This window comes from Pleurodeles waltl, chromosome 8 (assembly GCF_031143425.1).
Source record: "Pleurodeles waltl isolate 20211129_DDA chromosome 8, aPleWal1.hap1.20221129, whole genome shotgun sequence".
Taxonomy (NCBI): domain Eukaryota; kingdom Metazoa; phylum Chordata; class Amphibia; order Caudata; family Salamandridae; genus Pleurodeles; species Pleurodeles waltl.
This window is the reverse complement of record NC_090447.1, coordinates 1,415,217,575-1,415,233,706: the sequence shown is the minus strand read 5'-3', so window position 1 is coordinate 1,415,233,706 and position 16,132 is coordinate 1,415,217,575. Positions and strand designations below refer to the sequence as shown.

The 16,132-nt window shown below is 45.4% G+C and overlaps 2 protein-coding genes across 2 annotated transcripts in view; both read right to left on the bottom strand.

Moving 5' to 3' along the window:
• DOP1B (DOP1 leucine zipper like protein B) overlaps positions 1 to 16,132 on the bottom strand; it is a 604,399-nt gene that overhangs the window by 568,322 nt on the left and 19,945 nt on the right. The window contains exon 2 of the mRNA XM_069202530.1: positions 3,374 to 3,532. Coding sequence (XP_069058631.1) covers positions 3,374 to 3,511 — 138 coding nt within the window. The 5' untranslated portion in view covers positions 3,512 to 3,532. The remainder of the gene's footprint in view (positions 1 to 3,373; positions 3,533 to 16,132) is intronic.
• LOC138249607 (small ribosomal subunit protein uS10-like) lies at positions 11,309 to 11,748 on the bottom strand. The gene has a single exon (XM_069203551.1). The coding sequence runs from the start codon at positions 11,663 to 11,665 to the stop codon at positions 11,309 to 11,311; it is 357 nt and encodes a 118-aa protein (XP_069059652.1). The 5' UTR covers positions 11,666 to 11,748.

Below are 16,132 nucleotides of genomic sequence, written 5' to 3'. Positions count from 1 at the left end.
CACTTCTCTGCTATGGACAACTCAGCATGGCGGGAATAGAAGTTTGGATGAAGGAAGATTTTTCTGACATTTCCAGAGTAGGCCTAGAAACCTGTGCCTGGTCCACCTTCCAGACGTTATTTAGGGGAATAAAGGTGAACGCCAAGGTAAATCTGGAACTCAGGGCACCTTAAGGATTTTGGGGGCCCTGGGCCAAACGTATTTTGAGGGGCCCCTGTCCGGAACAGACTTGACTTTATGATCCAGTTTCAGCTCTTTCATGGCCTCTTTGCTCAGGTCACTGACAGTGCACAGGCGCACTCGTCCACATTTTAAACGTGTGTTTTCAGTACTGTAACACAGCTGCAGCTCAGTAATACTACTGCAAATAGTCTCAGTGACACCCTTCCATTTTTCACATGAGGTTCTGTTTTGATCTACAAGAAACTTTTTATGGATGTTGCATGAAACAAACACAACATTTTTCTGTAAAATGTTTTTTTTAGATTCTGACTGCATTCACATTGAAAATAAATGAAAGGAAGCCGGTATTTAAAATAATGTTTAAATATGATTCAAGATCATCTGGGCAAGATTCTACAGAACAGAGCTTGCTCTATCAGGAGGGCCCCCTGAAAGGCTGGGGCCCTGAGCTACAGCCCACTCCGTCCATGCCTTAAAACTTCTTTCTGCATCAGGGCCAAAGTGTTTGCAGATTTGAGGCTACAGAAAGTAATGCTACGTTAACCAATCAAGCCAGCGGAGTGCAGAGTGCTACACTCACAAATAACAAATACATTATGCAATTTTACTGTATTCATCTGAGCCGCAGGCAACTAAAGCACCTTGCCTGGATCGAACAGGGCTTTTACAACTTTTTGTACATAACCAACTAAATCAGTACTGTCAACTATTAAACCCAATGTCTGAATAATGAGTGGCTTGATAAAGGGTTTGGAATGCACAAATCAACCAAAACTTTTCACCTGCATACACTCAACAGAACACGTTAGCCAGGGCACATCTAGTGTTCGCAACAGTTAGTGATCAACATGCTGCCATTGCACTTCCCATCATCATAGACATAAATAGCCAATGGAAAGCATTAGACAGAATCTTCTTTCAAACACCTAACCCAACCCAGGTAAGTCTTTTACTCACTTACCACAGTATCCAAAACCGCACCCGCCAACTGGGAACACCAAACACAGACCATCTCTCATATTTTTAAGGATGAACTGTCAAATGATTTATAAAAATGACTAAACGTAACTCACTGATCATTAAAAATCATACATGTAATACCCTAATCAGAACACAACACACAATTGTTCTTATTTAATGTTTCATCCCAAATACACGATTGCACTGTTATCTATGTGCCTATGACAGCAAGGTGTGCACAGTTGTTTTGTTTGCTTTTCTAACGTCATTCAATAGAACCCGTGGCACTAGCAAAATCTATATAAAAAATAAAATAAAAACAGGGAATGCCCAACTGTTACTCTCTTGAGTCTTTGGCAGAGAAGCACATATTACAATCAACAATGACTTTTGAGGGAGTATAAATCTCTAGATAATAATACCTCAATTATTAAGGTATATAGGAGAAATCAATTTGCATATATTACATTTTATTTAATTCCTTTGTTAAATCATCAAACTTTGTAGGCTAGACACTCCCTTTATTTATATATTATTACATATCCATAAACAAACTTGCATGAGCTAATAGTGATGTCCATAGAATACTACCGTGGAATATGCAGTATATACTCCTCTGTATATTGTCCCTGTATTAAAAAATGTAACAAGTGGCAGCCATTATTACAAACATCCATGTAAACTGGTCCATCATTTTGGGTAGTCCATAGTCAAAGGACCAATCACCAACATCCAAATACACACTCTGGTGTTAACGCCTCCAGGCTGATGGTCTTCTATTACAGTATAGTATTCTCTAATTTTATCAAGGACTCCTAATGAAACAGTGTGTCGACACGCTTCGGCCTCTTAACTTCTGGTCTCTTCAGGACTATACAAGGATCGTGCATCAAAGCTTAGTTATTCTAGCTCTATCAGTCTTAAAAAGATGGCACTCAATTCCGTCTGCAGGACAAACTCAATTGGTCCCCATTGTGTGCCTCTGGATCCCTCGAAAGAAGAGTAAATCAGCTGTCCATGTAGGGGGTGTGATTTCCACGCTCCGTAAGCAACGCTACAGACCAGTTGGACTAGCAAAGCACCAAAATGCATTAAAGCCTAATACAGAGATGTTAGCAACTACACTTTAATACCACAAAGTGCCGCACCACTATCCAACAGTACCCCAATACAGTTCATATATGGGATTTACTTGATTTTCATCAAACTCACAACAGTAGCCATGTCCAGATAGATTTAGAATTTGCTCTAATCCAACGAAAAATGTTTGACAGATCATAAAACCCTACAGTTGGGAAAACGTTGTCCACTTAATAGCATATCCCAATTTCACAACAGACATAAAAAAAGCATTTAGGACAAGTTAGCTTAAACATTCATCATATTTACACACAAAACACTGCATTTTAGATACATAACCAACTAACGATACCAGTCTTTAGAAGGTCTACTTCAGGTTGGGCAATAAATAACCATAGACCCAGGAGAAACAAAAGAAAGGGCAAATTCTTTTGACACATACATCCAAACACATAGCATGTTACAAAGATCCTTGATGGAATCGGCAACGTTACACTTTTCCCACCAACCAATAAGAACTGCAATTTAGTAATATATTGGAAAAACCCATCTATACTAACCAAATACAAATCAATAGCAACCACTCAAATAAAATGTTAGAATCATATAAAATGGGAGCAGAGACTATATAAGTGTCACATACAAGAGGCAGAGGTTAGCTGTAAAATGTAGTTAGCATAAAAAGCAATTTGTGGTAACTCCGGACACTGACTGAGTTCCTGCTTCCTTCGGATTTTCTTTTCCGTTTCCTAAATTTCCCCACAAACATGAGGCACAGTAAACATGAAACAATTCTAAGTATACCAACAAGTATACAATAATGAGAACCCTTAAATTGACCTCAAGATCTTAGGGCAGCGAGTCGCTAAGTCAGGACTGGCAGCTCCCTCCAGTCCAACTAATTTGCACTAAAAGTGCTCAATCCTTTCTAATAAGGGTTAACCTCTTCAGATAACGTGTCATTCGACTAATTCTACTGCATATAAATCAGACTTGCACAGTGCTTATGCATCAGCTAAAACAACAAGATGACAGTGGTTCCTTTTAGGTCCCATATACCACAAGATTAATTTAGGATAAGGCATAAATGTAATTAAACATCATAGCAAATCAGGTTCAACTTCCTCATTAAAAGGGTGATGCTGCATACCTTGTTGAGTTTGCCAAGTGATGCTATCAGATCAGCCCACTCGGTGGATGACTCAAAGTTTCTCAAAGCTTTTTCGATTCCAGATGAATAATTTCTGTATCTGTAATCGTTTAGAAGTTCCTGTTCTTGTGGGTCCATTTTACATCGTCACTATTAGTCCTGCAGGACGAATAATACAAATTTGTAGATTTAGAAAGTAGTTTATGACAATTCTGGACAAAAACAACCAATCGCATACAGTTTTAGACTAGGTTTAACAAGATAACTCCATATCACCAGAACACAACGTTTTCAGAACTGGAATTTGCTCATATAAATTAGAGTATTGTATTTATTGGGCAGCACGCACATTTTTTTGAACAGACGCTCTACACAGAAACTTAATAAGGTACACTGGTCAATTTCCACTAAGGTGAGTAACATATACAGCTTAGTGTAAATATGGGGGAGAAGTCTCCTCGCCCCTCATCCAGCCTTCACCTCTGGTGCAGGGCTTGGAATTGCTATATGTTTGATTGATCCCGTATGTGGGTACCACTCCTAGGCACACAAATATTAACCTCTAATTAAGGGAAGTGCAGGTAAAGTCAATTATTTTTTTATATGCTAATGCGCTTGTGGTAATAGCAAAGTCGTGCAAACATCTCTTTGGTGTGCCTAGGAGAGTTATGTGAAGAAGCAAATAAATCGAGTTAAAGCTGTTAAAAATAGCACGGGTCACTTAAGTACACAAATCAGCTGGTAATTGGCTAGTCGTCCAAGGAGAAGGCAGCTGACGACCCAACGCCCTTTCCATTTAACCTCACTGACCTTAAATACGACAACAGACGCTAACATGCTGTGCCAGAACACTAGTTCTCCTCCTTATCTAATCAGACTTTACAAAACAAACTTGAAGTTTTACAATCCTTAAAATGTAGAGTAACCTGCAAAGGATGGCTGGCAGTTGATAAAAATTAGAAAACAATATGCACATTTAACACATTGTCAACTGCAGATTTTCCGGCGCCAGGGAATGATACAATTAGAAACAAGCATTGGCAAAGCCAATAGGTCTCGCTTTCACAAGAGCTATTGGCTTTGGCATTTATTTTTGCTATTTTGTACACCAGTGTAGCTGCTGTTCAGCATGGCTAAAAGCTAGTGGCGTGGAGTGTTCTCATGTGAGGTTTGGGGGGGGGGGGGGTAGAGTGTCGCAGACTGGATTTGGTGAAGTACAGTGGTATAGCGTGGACTGGAGGAGTTGAGTGCTGTAGAGTAGAGGGGAGTAAAGTTTAATGGCAGAGTGTTTTAGAGTGCAGTGGCCTTGGGTGAAGTGTCGTAGAGTGGAATAGGGTGCAGTGGGTTGGAGTGGATTGAGGTAGTGAGTTGGATTTGATTAGAGTAATTTGGGGTGGGTTGGGTTGGGTTTGAGTGGGTTAGATTGAGTGGGGGTGGATTGGGGTAGGTGGATTGGATTAGAGTAGGGGGATTTAGAGTGGGTGAATTAGAGCAGAGTGAAGTGGGGTGAATTAGAGTGGATTGGAGTGGGTGGACTGGACTGGAGGGGGTGGATTGGAGTGGGGTGGACTGGAGTGGAGTGGATTGGACTGGACTGGAGTTGGCTGGATGGATTTGTCTGAGTGGGGTGTACTGAACTGGAGTGTATTGATTTTGGGTAGAGTTGATTAGACTGGGGTAGAGTGGGGTAACTGGAGTAGAGTGGGTGGACTGTATTGCAGTGGATTAGAGTGGAGTAGATTGGATGAGGTGGATTAGACAGGAGTGGGGGTGGACTGAGGTATGGTGGACTGGATTGAGGTGGGGTGAATTGGAGTGGGGTGGGCTGTAGTGGATTGGGAATAATGGGGTACACTGGAGTAGGGTGGACTGCATTGGGGTGGAGTGGATTGGAGTGGGGTTGACTGGAGTGGGTGTAATTAAGTGAATTGGAGAGGATTGGATTGGTGATTTGGATTGGGATGGGTAGACTGGAGTGGAGTAGTTTGGATTGCAGTGGGGTGGATTGGTTTGGATTGATGTGTGTTGGACTGTGGTTGGTGGGTGAGGTGAACTGGACTAGGGTGGACTGAGGTGAATTTGATTGGGGTGGATTGGAGTGGGGGTAGATTGGATTTTTTTTGGAATGGAGTGGACTGGAGTGGGATGAAATGGATGGAGTGGGTGGATTGAGGTGAGGTAGAGTAGATTGGAGTGGGGCGGAATGGAGTGGGGCCTACTGGAGCAGATTGCAATTGGTGATTTGGAGTCAGGAGGACTGGAGTACAGCAGATTGTTTTGGATAGGAGTGGGGAAGACTGGAGTTGGGTGGACTGGAGTGTGGCAGAGTGGGGTGGAGTGAAGTGGGCAGATTGTTTTAGCTTGGAGTGGGGCAGAATGGAGTGGGGTGGATTGGAGTGGGGTGGATTAAAGTGGGGCAGAGTGTTTTGGATTGGGTGGTGCACATTGGAGGGGGTGGAACAGAGTGCAGCAGAGTAGGGTGAGAGAGACTGGAGTTGTGCTTATTGTTTTGGACTGACGTGGGGCACACTGGAGTGGGATGGATTGGAGTGTGGCTGATTGTTTTGGATTGGAGTGGGGTTAAGTGGAGTGGGGCAGATTCAAGTGGAGCAAACTGGAGTGGATTGCAGGGGGGCAGATTTGAGTGGAGGAGACTGTTTTAGATTGAAGTAAGGCAGATTGTTTTGGACTGGAATGGGGCAGATTGGAGTGGGGCAGAATGTTTTGGATTGAAGTGGGGCAGATTGTTTGGACTGGAGTGGGACAGATTGTTTTAGATTAAAATGGGGCAGACTGGTTTGGATTGAGTGAGGGAGATTGTTTTAGAAAGGAGTGAGGCAGAATGTTTTGGATTGGCCTGGGGCAGACTGGAGTGCGGAAGATTGGAGTGGGGCAGATTTTTTGGATTAGAGTGGGGCAGATTGTTCTGGAATGGAGTGGGGAAAATTGGGGTGGGTGGATTGCTTAGGATTGGAGTGGGGCAGATTATGTTGGATTGGAGTGGGTCAGAATGTTGTGGATTGGAGTGGGGCTGACTGGAGTGGAGCAAATTGTTTTGGTCAAGCGAGCCGTGACCCACTGTTGAGGTCAGGAGAAGCTCCCCACGCTGCACAGCTCCACCTGTCTGTTCCCGTGCCCCTTTTGCCCGCCCTCGCTGCTGCTGCGAGTTCGAGGCCCTCCTCCACACGCAGGGTCCCGCCTGCGCCTCATCCCTGGTGGCCAGTGGTGAGCTGTAAGTACTGTGTCTGCCTTTGTGTCTGTTTTTTTCCCTTCTGCCTCTTTACTGTTTTTTTTTCTGTGTTTCTCAGTTTTTCTCTGGTTCTCTGTTTTCTTTTACCTTTCTCGGCTTATTTCACGCTCCCTCTCTGTTTTCCCCTTTGTGGTTCCCCTGCGGCCACTCCCATTCACGCTTCCCTCCCGCCTCCCAGCTGCTCCTCCCTCCCACTTCCCCTTCTTAATGACAGCCGCTGGGCGGGCGTGCAGCGGGCGAGCCAGAGGCGCACCAGAGGCAAGCCCGTCTGCACCAGACCCCCTGGCCCCCACGACGCCCCGTCACCCGACGCTACTACGACACCAACACTCTCCACGCCCTAAACACCAGCCGATCTGCCACCTGCTTCCAGGCCTCACCAAATCTCATCCACGGACCTTTCTCCTGCCGGAGCTGCAGCTTCAACAGTCCCCGAGCCGCTGCCGCCCCGCCCACCAGAACAGGACGCAACCACCTCAGATGCATCCTTCTCAACACCTGCTCAGTCCACAAGCACGCCATCGAACTCTGGGACCTTCTTGACTCTTCCTCCCCGGACATCGCCTTCCTGACGGAGACCTGGATGAACCCATCCTCAGCACCCGACATCACCATAGCCATCCCGGACAGCTACAAGATCACCCGCAGAGTCCGCACCATCAGACCGGGAGGAGGGATCGCCATCGTCCACAGGAACACCATCAGAATCTCGACCAACACCGAAGACACCCTCAGCACCGCCGAACACATGCACTTCCAAATCCACATCAATCCCAAGATCACCCTCAGAGGTACCCTCATCTACAGACCCACTGGACCTCGACCACAGTTCAGTGACTCCATCGACGACGTCATCAGCACTCAAGCACTTGCTTCTACAGACTACATCTTCCTCGGAGACGTGAACTTCCACCTCGAAAACACCAATGACAGCAACTCCACCGCCCTGCTCGACAACCTCGGACTCAAACAGCTCGTCACGTCACCCACCCACTCCGCCGGACCCACGCTCGACCCCATCTTCTCTGCCAGCAGCCACATCTCCTTCAGCCACACCACCGAACTCCACTGGACCGACCACCGCTGCATCCACTTCACCTTCGAGAAACCCACCACGCACCACCACCGGCAACCGATCCCCGGCTGCAGCTGGAACAAGGTCACCAACGACTAGCTGATCTCCGCCCTCGCCCGAACCCCACCAGCCGACACTGACAGTTGCCCGCAACCTCAGGCGATGGATCATCGATTGCACCAACGCTCTCGCCCCGATCAAGAAACCATCCTACAACCACATCGTCAGAAAGGCCACCTGGTTCAATACTGACCTCCGGACCTCCAAACAGACTTGCCGAAAACTCGAGAAGAAGTGGCGCCAAGAACAGACACCGGCCACCCATATGGCCCTCAAGAACGCCAGTAGCAAGCACCACCAGCTCATCCGGACCACCAAGAGATCCTCCCTCAAGGAACGAATTGACAACAACACGCACAACAGCAAAGAGCTCTTCAACATTGTGAAGGAACTCTTCAACCCCAGCACCAACGACATCCCACCTTTGCAAGACCTCTGTGACTTCCTTGCCACCTTCTTTCACTGCAAGATTGCAGACATCCATGACAGCTTCAACACCAAGACCCCACCAGCAGTCGCCAACACCTCGGACTCACCGCCCCCCAGCCACACCAACTTCCTGCTCTCCTGGACCCACGTCAGCGACGATGGCACAACCAAAGTAATTAACACCACTCACTCCGGTTTACCATCTGACCCCTGCCCGCACCACACCTTCAACAAAGCGAGTTCCATCATCGCCCCACAACTCCGGATGATCATCAACAGCTCCTTTGAGACCCCCACCTTCCCGGAAAGCTGGAAGCATGCAGAGATCAACGCCTTACTCAAGAAACCCAAGACGGACCCAAAGGACCTCAAAAACTACCTGTCCATCTCCGGTGAAGGTCATCGAGAAGATCATCAAGAGGCAACTGACCCACGACCTTGAGGAAAACAACACTCTGGACCCGTCCCAATCCGGTTTTCACAGCAACCACAGCACTGAGACTGCCCTCATCACTGCAACCGATGACATCAGGACCTTCATGGACAAAGGCGAAACCGCAGCACTCATCCTCCTTGACCTCTCGGCCACCTTTGACACCATCTGCCACCACAACCTATGCACACGCCTCCACGACTCCGGGATCAGCGACAAAGCCCTGGACTGGATCATCTCCTTCCTCACAGGCAGAACCCAGAGAGTCCACCTCCCTCCATTCTGATCTGAAGCCACCAAGACCATCTGTGGCGTACCATAAGGCTCTTCCCTCAGCCCGACCCTCTTCAACGTCTACATGGCACCGCTCGCCAACATCGTCAGATCTCACAACCTCAACATCGTCTCATATGCTGACGCCCAGCTGATCCTCTCCCTCACCAAGGACCCCGCCACCGCCAAAACCAACCTTCACAAAGGTATGAAGGCCGTCGCCAAATGGATGGAGAACAGTCGCCTAAAACTGAACTTGGACAAGACAGAGGTCCACATCCGCCTGGGATGCCTCCTGGTGGTCGACCACACTGGGAGCCGCACCGACACCCACCAACCAAGCACGCAACCTGGGTTTCATCCTTGACTCATCGCTCTCCATGACCCAACAAGTCAACGCCGTCTCATCCTCCTGCTTCAACACCCTCTGCATGCTCTGCAAGATCTACAGGTGGATCCCTACCAAAACCATAAGGACGGTCACCCAGGCCCTCGTCAGCAGCAGACTGGACTACGGCAACGCTCTCTACGCGGGAACCACGGCCAATCTCCAGAAAAGACTGCAACAAATACAGAACGTCTCTGCATGCCTCATGCTCGACATCCCCCGCCGCAGCCAAATTACAGCCCACTTGAGAGCCCTACACTGGCTCCCCGTCAACAAAATGATCACTTTCAAGCTCCTTACCCACATCCACAAAGCAATCCACAACGTCGGACCAGCATACCTCAATGATCGACTCACCTTCTACATCCCGAACCGACAGCTCCGCTCCGCCGACCTCACCCTCGCCACCGTCCCACGTATCCACAGGAAAACAACCGGCAGCAGATCATTCTCCTACCTCGCTGCCAAGACCTGGAACACCCTCCCCATCCACCTACAACTGACCAAGGACCTACTGACCATCAAGAGACACCTCAAGACCTAGCTGTTCAAGCAGTAGCAGCTTCCCCCCCCATATCCCCTCCTCAAGCGCCTTGAGACACTCACGGGTGAGTAGCACGCTCTACAAATGTACTGATTGATTGGAGTGGGGCAGATTGGAGTCGGGCAGGCTGTTTTGGATTGGAGTGGGGCAGATTGTTTTGGACTGGAGTGGAGCAGATTGGTTTGGTGTAGGGTAGAGTAGAGTGGGGTTGATTGTTTTCGATTGCAGGGTGGCAGACTGTTTTGTATTGGAGTGGGGCCAATTGTTTTGGATTGGAATGGGCCAGACTGATTTGGGGCAGATTAGATTGGGGCAGGTTGTTTGGACTGGAGTGGGGTGGATTGTGGTGGATTTGAATGGAGTGGGGTGGATTGGGGCAGGAGCCGGGTGGATTAGATTGGAGCTAAGTGAACTGGATTGGAGTGGGGTGGACTAAATTGGTGTGGGGTGGATTAGAGTGGGGTGGACTGGATTGGGGTGAGGTAGACTGCGTTGGAGTGGGGCGGATTGGAGTCAGGTGGTTTAGAGTGGGGTAGATTGGAGTGGGGCAGATTGTTCTGGACTGGAGCGGGAATGATTGGAGTATGACAGATTGGAGTGGGGCTGATTGTTTGGATTGGAGAGGGGCAGATTAGAACAGAGCAGATTCGACTGGGGCAGATTGTTCTGGATTGGAGTGTGATGACAGAGTGGGAAAGAGTAGAGTGGGGCATCCTGGAGTTGGGTTTATTGTTTTGGATTGGAGTAGGGCAGACTGAAGTGGGATGGATTGGAGTTGGGCAGCTGGTTTTGGATTGAGATGGGGCAGATTGTTTTGGAGTGAGGCAGACTGGAGTGCAGAAAATTAGAGTGAGACAGATTGTTTTGAATTAGAGTGGAGCAAATTGGAGTGTGGCGGACTGGACGGTGTGAGTGAGAATTGAAGTGTGGTGGACTGGAGTGGGCTGGATTGGGGTGAGTAGTGTGGATTGGACTGGTGTGGGGTGGATTGGACTGAGTGGGGTAGATTGGTATAAACTGAGTGCAGTGGATTGGTGTGGGGTGAGGTGGGGTGGGTTGGCATGGGTTTGAGTGGGGCGGATGGGAGTGGGGTAGATTGCGGTGTACTCCACAATTATGTGTTAAAGCATCATTTCAGATATTACACATAAGAAACAGACAATGTCGCTTTTCAGTATTTATAAGAACAATGCCCACCAGCAAAAACAAAAAAAAACATGAGTGCAAAATGAGAAAAAAGACTTGACAAAATAAAAGAAAGTTAACTATAGAAAATACATCTTTGCAATTTTGTTTGTCCTGCTGGGCATGTTTTTGCCAGTCACATGTCTTCTGTTTGCACAGCAATAAAAGTTAAAAAGAACAAAATAGTACCTCAATAATGTAAGGAGCAGCAGAAGGCACTGATTAAGTTGAATCAATCAGTGCTTGGTCCCTGTTCTACAGAATGGAGTGGAAATAATGCCAGGCCTGTAGTGATGAATTACGAGGCAATGGTAACTTCCACTTTTACCCCAGGCTCTATACTGAAGGATGTGGTCTGCTTCACAATCTCAGAAGGACTATGAAGGTCAATCAAGCGCTTGTGAATACGCATCTGGAAACGATCCCAAGTCTTTGAACCTTCACCACAAGGTGTTTTTCGAGTGATAATATGCAGAGTTTTGGTGGGCATGCAAACTGGTCCCTTCACTTTCAGGTTTTTCTCTTTAGCACCTCTGCTAAGATCAGCACACACTTTTTCAAAAGACTTCACATTGCGACTAGTCAGGGTGATTCTGATGCGGTGGATAGCTACTTCCTGCTCCACAGGTGCTTTACCAGCGTCTTTAAAGGCCATAATTAATATGCTTCCTGACCGACTTATTCGTCCAAAAATAATGAAATGAACTAACAGCGGTGAGCTAGGAACAACAGCAGACGTCACTGCCTGAGTTCGAAAAGGCTGTAAAGAACAGTGCTACCCAAGCCAACGAATTGTAAGCAACTGCTGGGCTCCAAGCCCTTTTTTTATACAACAGGGTCTTGCAAGCGAGACACATGATCTAGCACTGCAGGCTTAATCCTATAAAATAGCCTTTACATGGTTAGTAGCTGATGCACTCTTTTAGGAGGAGGGTTTTAAGAGCTCTCTTGAATGAGTTATGCAATAAGACTCTACTATCAGCAAGAAGTGGAGGAGTCCCACGACATTGAAGGAACAGAACCATGATGCCATGCTAGGCAGTTTGGGTCTATTTATAAGGTTCTAACTGGCGTAGCCAAGGTTCAACTAGAGACGTATCAAATGAATGTTTCAGAGATGCATATAAAGGTGGTGCACAGTCAGTGCACCCCCAAATATTCTCCTGTGGAGGGAGGCAGAGAGGTCAGGGGGATATCCCAGGTACCAGAACTGCAGAATGAGGTTGCAGAAGGTGGGGGAGAGGAGTAAGGATTCCATGCCACCCTTTAAACTGAGGCTAGCTCTCCAGCTCCAAATGAAACCAACTAAAAGGCAGACTGACAGCTTTTGAACAGCTCATCTGCCTTCTACTAATGCTTTGCTCAGAAATCAAGTACACATTCACGCCTGCACTATGAGCAGTGCTTGCTTCGTAGGGTGCACTGTCCTTGTCTGTGCCAACCGCCCAGTTAAGATTGCACTACAGCAAACCCAGTTACCTACCCCAGAGAAAAGCATACATTAACATACTTGCGAGTGACTACAAATGGAATACAAGATCTCATCACTCAATTCCTGGAACGTTTTTAGAAATTGTTGTCACTTTCTTTTTAGTTGACATTTCCCACCTACCTTCACCTTCATACTAAGCTATTCCTCCAATTCATCCATGTGCTCTCTTTGTGCCTCTCATAAGGGGTTGCTGGTTACTTACGAGACCGCTTGACTTCTGTTCCCGTGAACACACAATATATTAGAACTATATATTAGAAGGGGGTACCAGATCTACCACTCTTTCAAATATTGCCATTGTTTCAACAATCCCTGGAGTTCATGCATAATACATGTGAGAAAACGTCCCAATGCCAGAGAAAGAGAATAAAAAGTAACAGTAGAACACTTAAAATGCATAGTGAAATTCAATAATTAAATGAGTATGAGAGAATGTGGAGCTGTTCTTAGCACTCACAGAATTATGATCAGACAGTGGTGCTGAAGTATGTGGTCATGCTAGCTAGTAAAATATAAAAATGTAACTTACCTTTTCAAGACGGTGTTCATTTGTAGTATGGGTGGTTGTCGCTAATACTTAATTTTAACCTGGCCCCTATAGTAGTTACAGTACACACTCAGACAGCTTCTCGTGATAAAGGCATCAATCACAGAGAGAAGAAATCCAACTTAATACAGGTTGATGTACATAAATATTTGCCTGAGTCGGTTAGTCACATTCAATGGCACGGGTCAGAAAAAAAACAACAGACCAGAGTGGAGCAGATAAAATCTAATAGCTCCATCCACAAAAGGGGCCTTGGCTCAACTTGTAATATATTTTACTGTGAAATGTGTAGTTTCAAGAGCTTCATTCCTTAAGACTCATGACTGAGATCAGTAAGCTTGTTCATAATCATGCTTTTGACTTACTGGTCAAGCTTGCAGAGCCATGCAGGTAGAACAGCACTGGACCACTTCTATCTGTAGCCATTACGGACTTGCATACTATCTAGGATGTTTTCATGGTGGTCATTGCCTATCTCATCCCTCCTGCGCAAACTGTACGTTCTTTCAACAGTGGCTCAGAATTCGAGTTTTACACATCATAGACAGCAGGAGCGTCATATCATGCTCATTTCAAAGTGATGGTTGTGCTGCCATAATTTATGCTGCTACAAATCTCTTTTATATGTATGGAGAAATAGCCATCAACTTTTGAAAAAAGAGACTTCAATGTCTCACAAGAGTCCATCACGAGCAGCATCTATACTGGAACCTCCTTGGGAAGGTAAAATAGGCCAACTACACCCTAACTGCATCGCCAGTTATGCTTTAAGATTTCCGTGAGCAGCTGGGTGTTTTATCAGCACGTTTATGAGTAAATGCTTGGACTGACAATGAGGCTCGGACATTCAACCAGTGACACCGTCTGATGATCATGGGTTCAAAGGTGCAGCTGGAACGTACAATAACTCACCATGAGGGATCTACTCGAAGGTAAGAACATTTCAATTACTTTAGTACTAGTGAAGTGTTTAGACTAGGAAAGGAGTAAATGCAAGTGATTAATCCAAGGCATATGCTGAAATGTTCATGTATGACTTTGTATTACAAATTTCATATGCAAGTGAAAATGATTTCCTAGATGCAAGTACCAGTTGAGTAATAATCCCAAGAAATGATTCGCTAGTTGTATTTGAATCCCAACAAGAAACCGTCCCTGAGAGGCAATAGATAATCTCTTATTTGTAGATGGGACGCAGATGACTAAGCATATCTAGAACCTAGAGAACTGCAGTAATATACTTTGTGATAATAAGAAGGGTAGAGTCAATCAAAGCTCTACAGTCTTATTATTGTTCACAGTTTGGCTGTATTTTTGTAGCATTTCCTTGTCTCTCTGCCGGCTTATTAGTTTTACATTCACGTTGCAAAACACCTTCCCAGTTGAGCCATCCTTAATGGCCCTCCCCCTACGTCTGGCAATTTCAGCTTCCGTTATCTAACAGACTGAGTTGATGCTGCCACAAGGGCAGGATGGAGGAGATGTGTTGTTTCTGAAGGAGCAAAGCCTGACAGAAACAGACAGAGTTCATGGACAAGAAGAAATATGTGTTGTTGACATCTGTAATAAAAGCTTAAAAGCTATTTGTAATCTAAGTGCTTGTATGTGAACACCACCTCATTTTTAAAGTATTGCTATCTTCCTCTGATGCAACCATATTCATCACTAGACAGTACATGCGGAAAGAAATGGGGTTGGAAAATGACCTACTTGATACTTCTTTATCGTATATGCTAGCAAGATAGAGAACAATGGCACTTGACAATAATTTGGATTTTTTGGATCTGCAGACAAACAGTTCCAAAAGTCTCTCAGTCTTTAGAAGGGTTGGACTTCAAATGAAAATACTGGAAGCCCACTGTAGGGTACATTCAGATGACAAAAGCACTTCTTCATAAACCAACGAGAAGTTGGTTATCCAAGACATAAGTTTATTTAGGAATCCACGACAGACATACATACACCTGACTCAACAGGCTGAAGGTCAGTATCCAAGTCCGAAAGAATCCAGAACCTCACAGGTAGATTCTGTCATCCTAACGGTATGAAACTAACTTGAATATAAACAATAAGTGTATAGATAGGAATAAAGCAAGAAACAATAAAGCACAGGCAAATACAAATGTAAAACAAAATCATAAACAAGATACCATACACATACAACAAAATCAATTTAGGATGTAATCATTATATTTTGAAGGAAGTTTAACCAGTCTATTGCTGCGCGTATACAGTGGATCTGCATCTGGACCAATCGATGAAGAAGAACCAGAACCAGGAACATTCTCTCTCTCCAGAGTGTGACAAAAATTGAATGCTTGGCAACTGGAACCACTTTGTGTGTGATTGGACATCCTGTCTTCAGAACTAGTGGGACTCTCGATAAATGCAGCACTAGAACTGGTATCCTCTTCACGTCCAGCATAAACCTGTTTGAAAATGTCAGCTTGCGAAGAAGAAATTGGAACAATAGAGTTTTTATTCCACCACCCCTTGCCCTCCAGTAACAATGAAGATTTAGAAACTCTTAAAACTTTGACAAGTAACGAATATTTTGATGCTCCTTTGGGTACCCTGAAAGGTTTCTTAATCAGTACCCAGTCATTCACACTAACCAACACCTCAGACACATTTTTCCGAGCATCATAATCACGTTTCTGAACAAACTGTTTCTCAGAAACTTTCTGTTTCAACTCTTTAACTTTCACTTTCACACCCTTGTGAAATGAGGCCATCCATGGAGGTGTCAATTTAGATCTAGATTCCCTCCCTCTGAGTAACACAAAGGGTGAAAAACCTGTGGTGGAATGCGGTGTATTCAGATAAGCCCATAATTTCTCATTCAAAAATTCTTTCACATTGCAGTTGGTAGCAATGGCCTTTTGAATACCTTCTTTGAGAATACGATTAGCTCTCTCCACCAGTCCGTTAGAAGTTGGACTGTACAAAGCCACACATGAATGTTTCGTGTTAAATTTGAGCAAGAAGTTTTCTATTTTACTGGATATGAATTGTATACCATTATCAGTAACAATGTAGAACGGTGGACCTTCTAAATAAAATAGAGATAATAAAAATGAAAT

Excerpts from the sequence above, each read along its gene's own strand:
- LOC138249607 (XM_069203551.1), bottom strand. The coding sequence starts at position 11,665 with ATGGCCTTTAAAGACGCTGGTAAAGCACCTGTGGAGCAGGAAGTAGCT.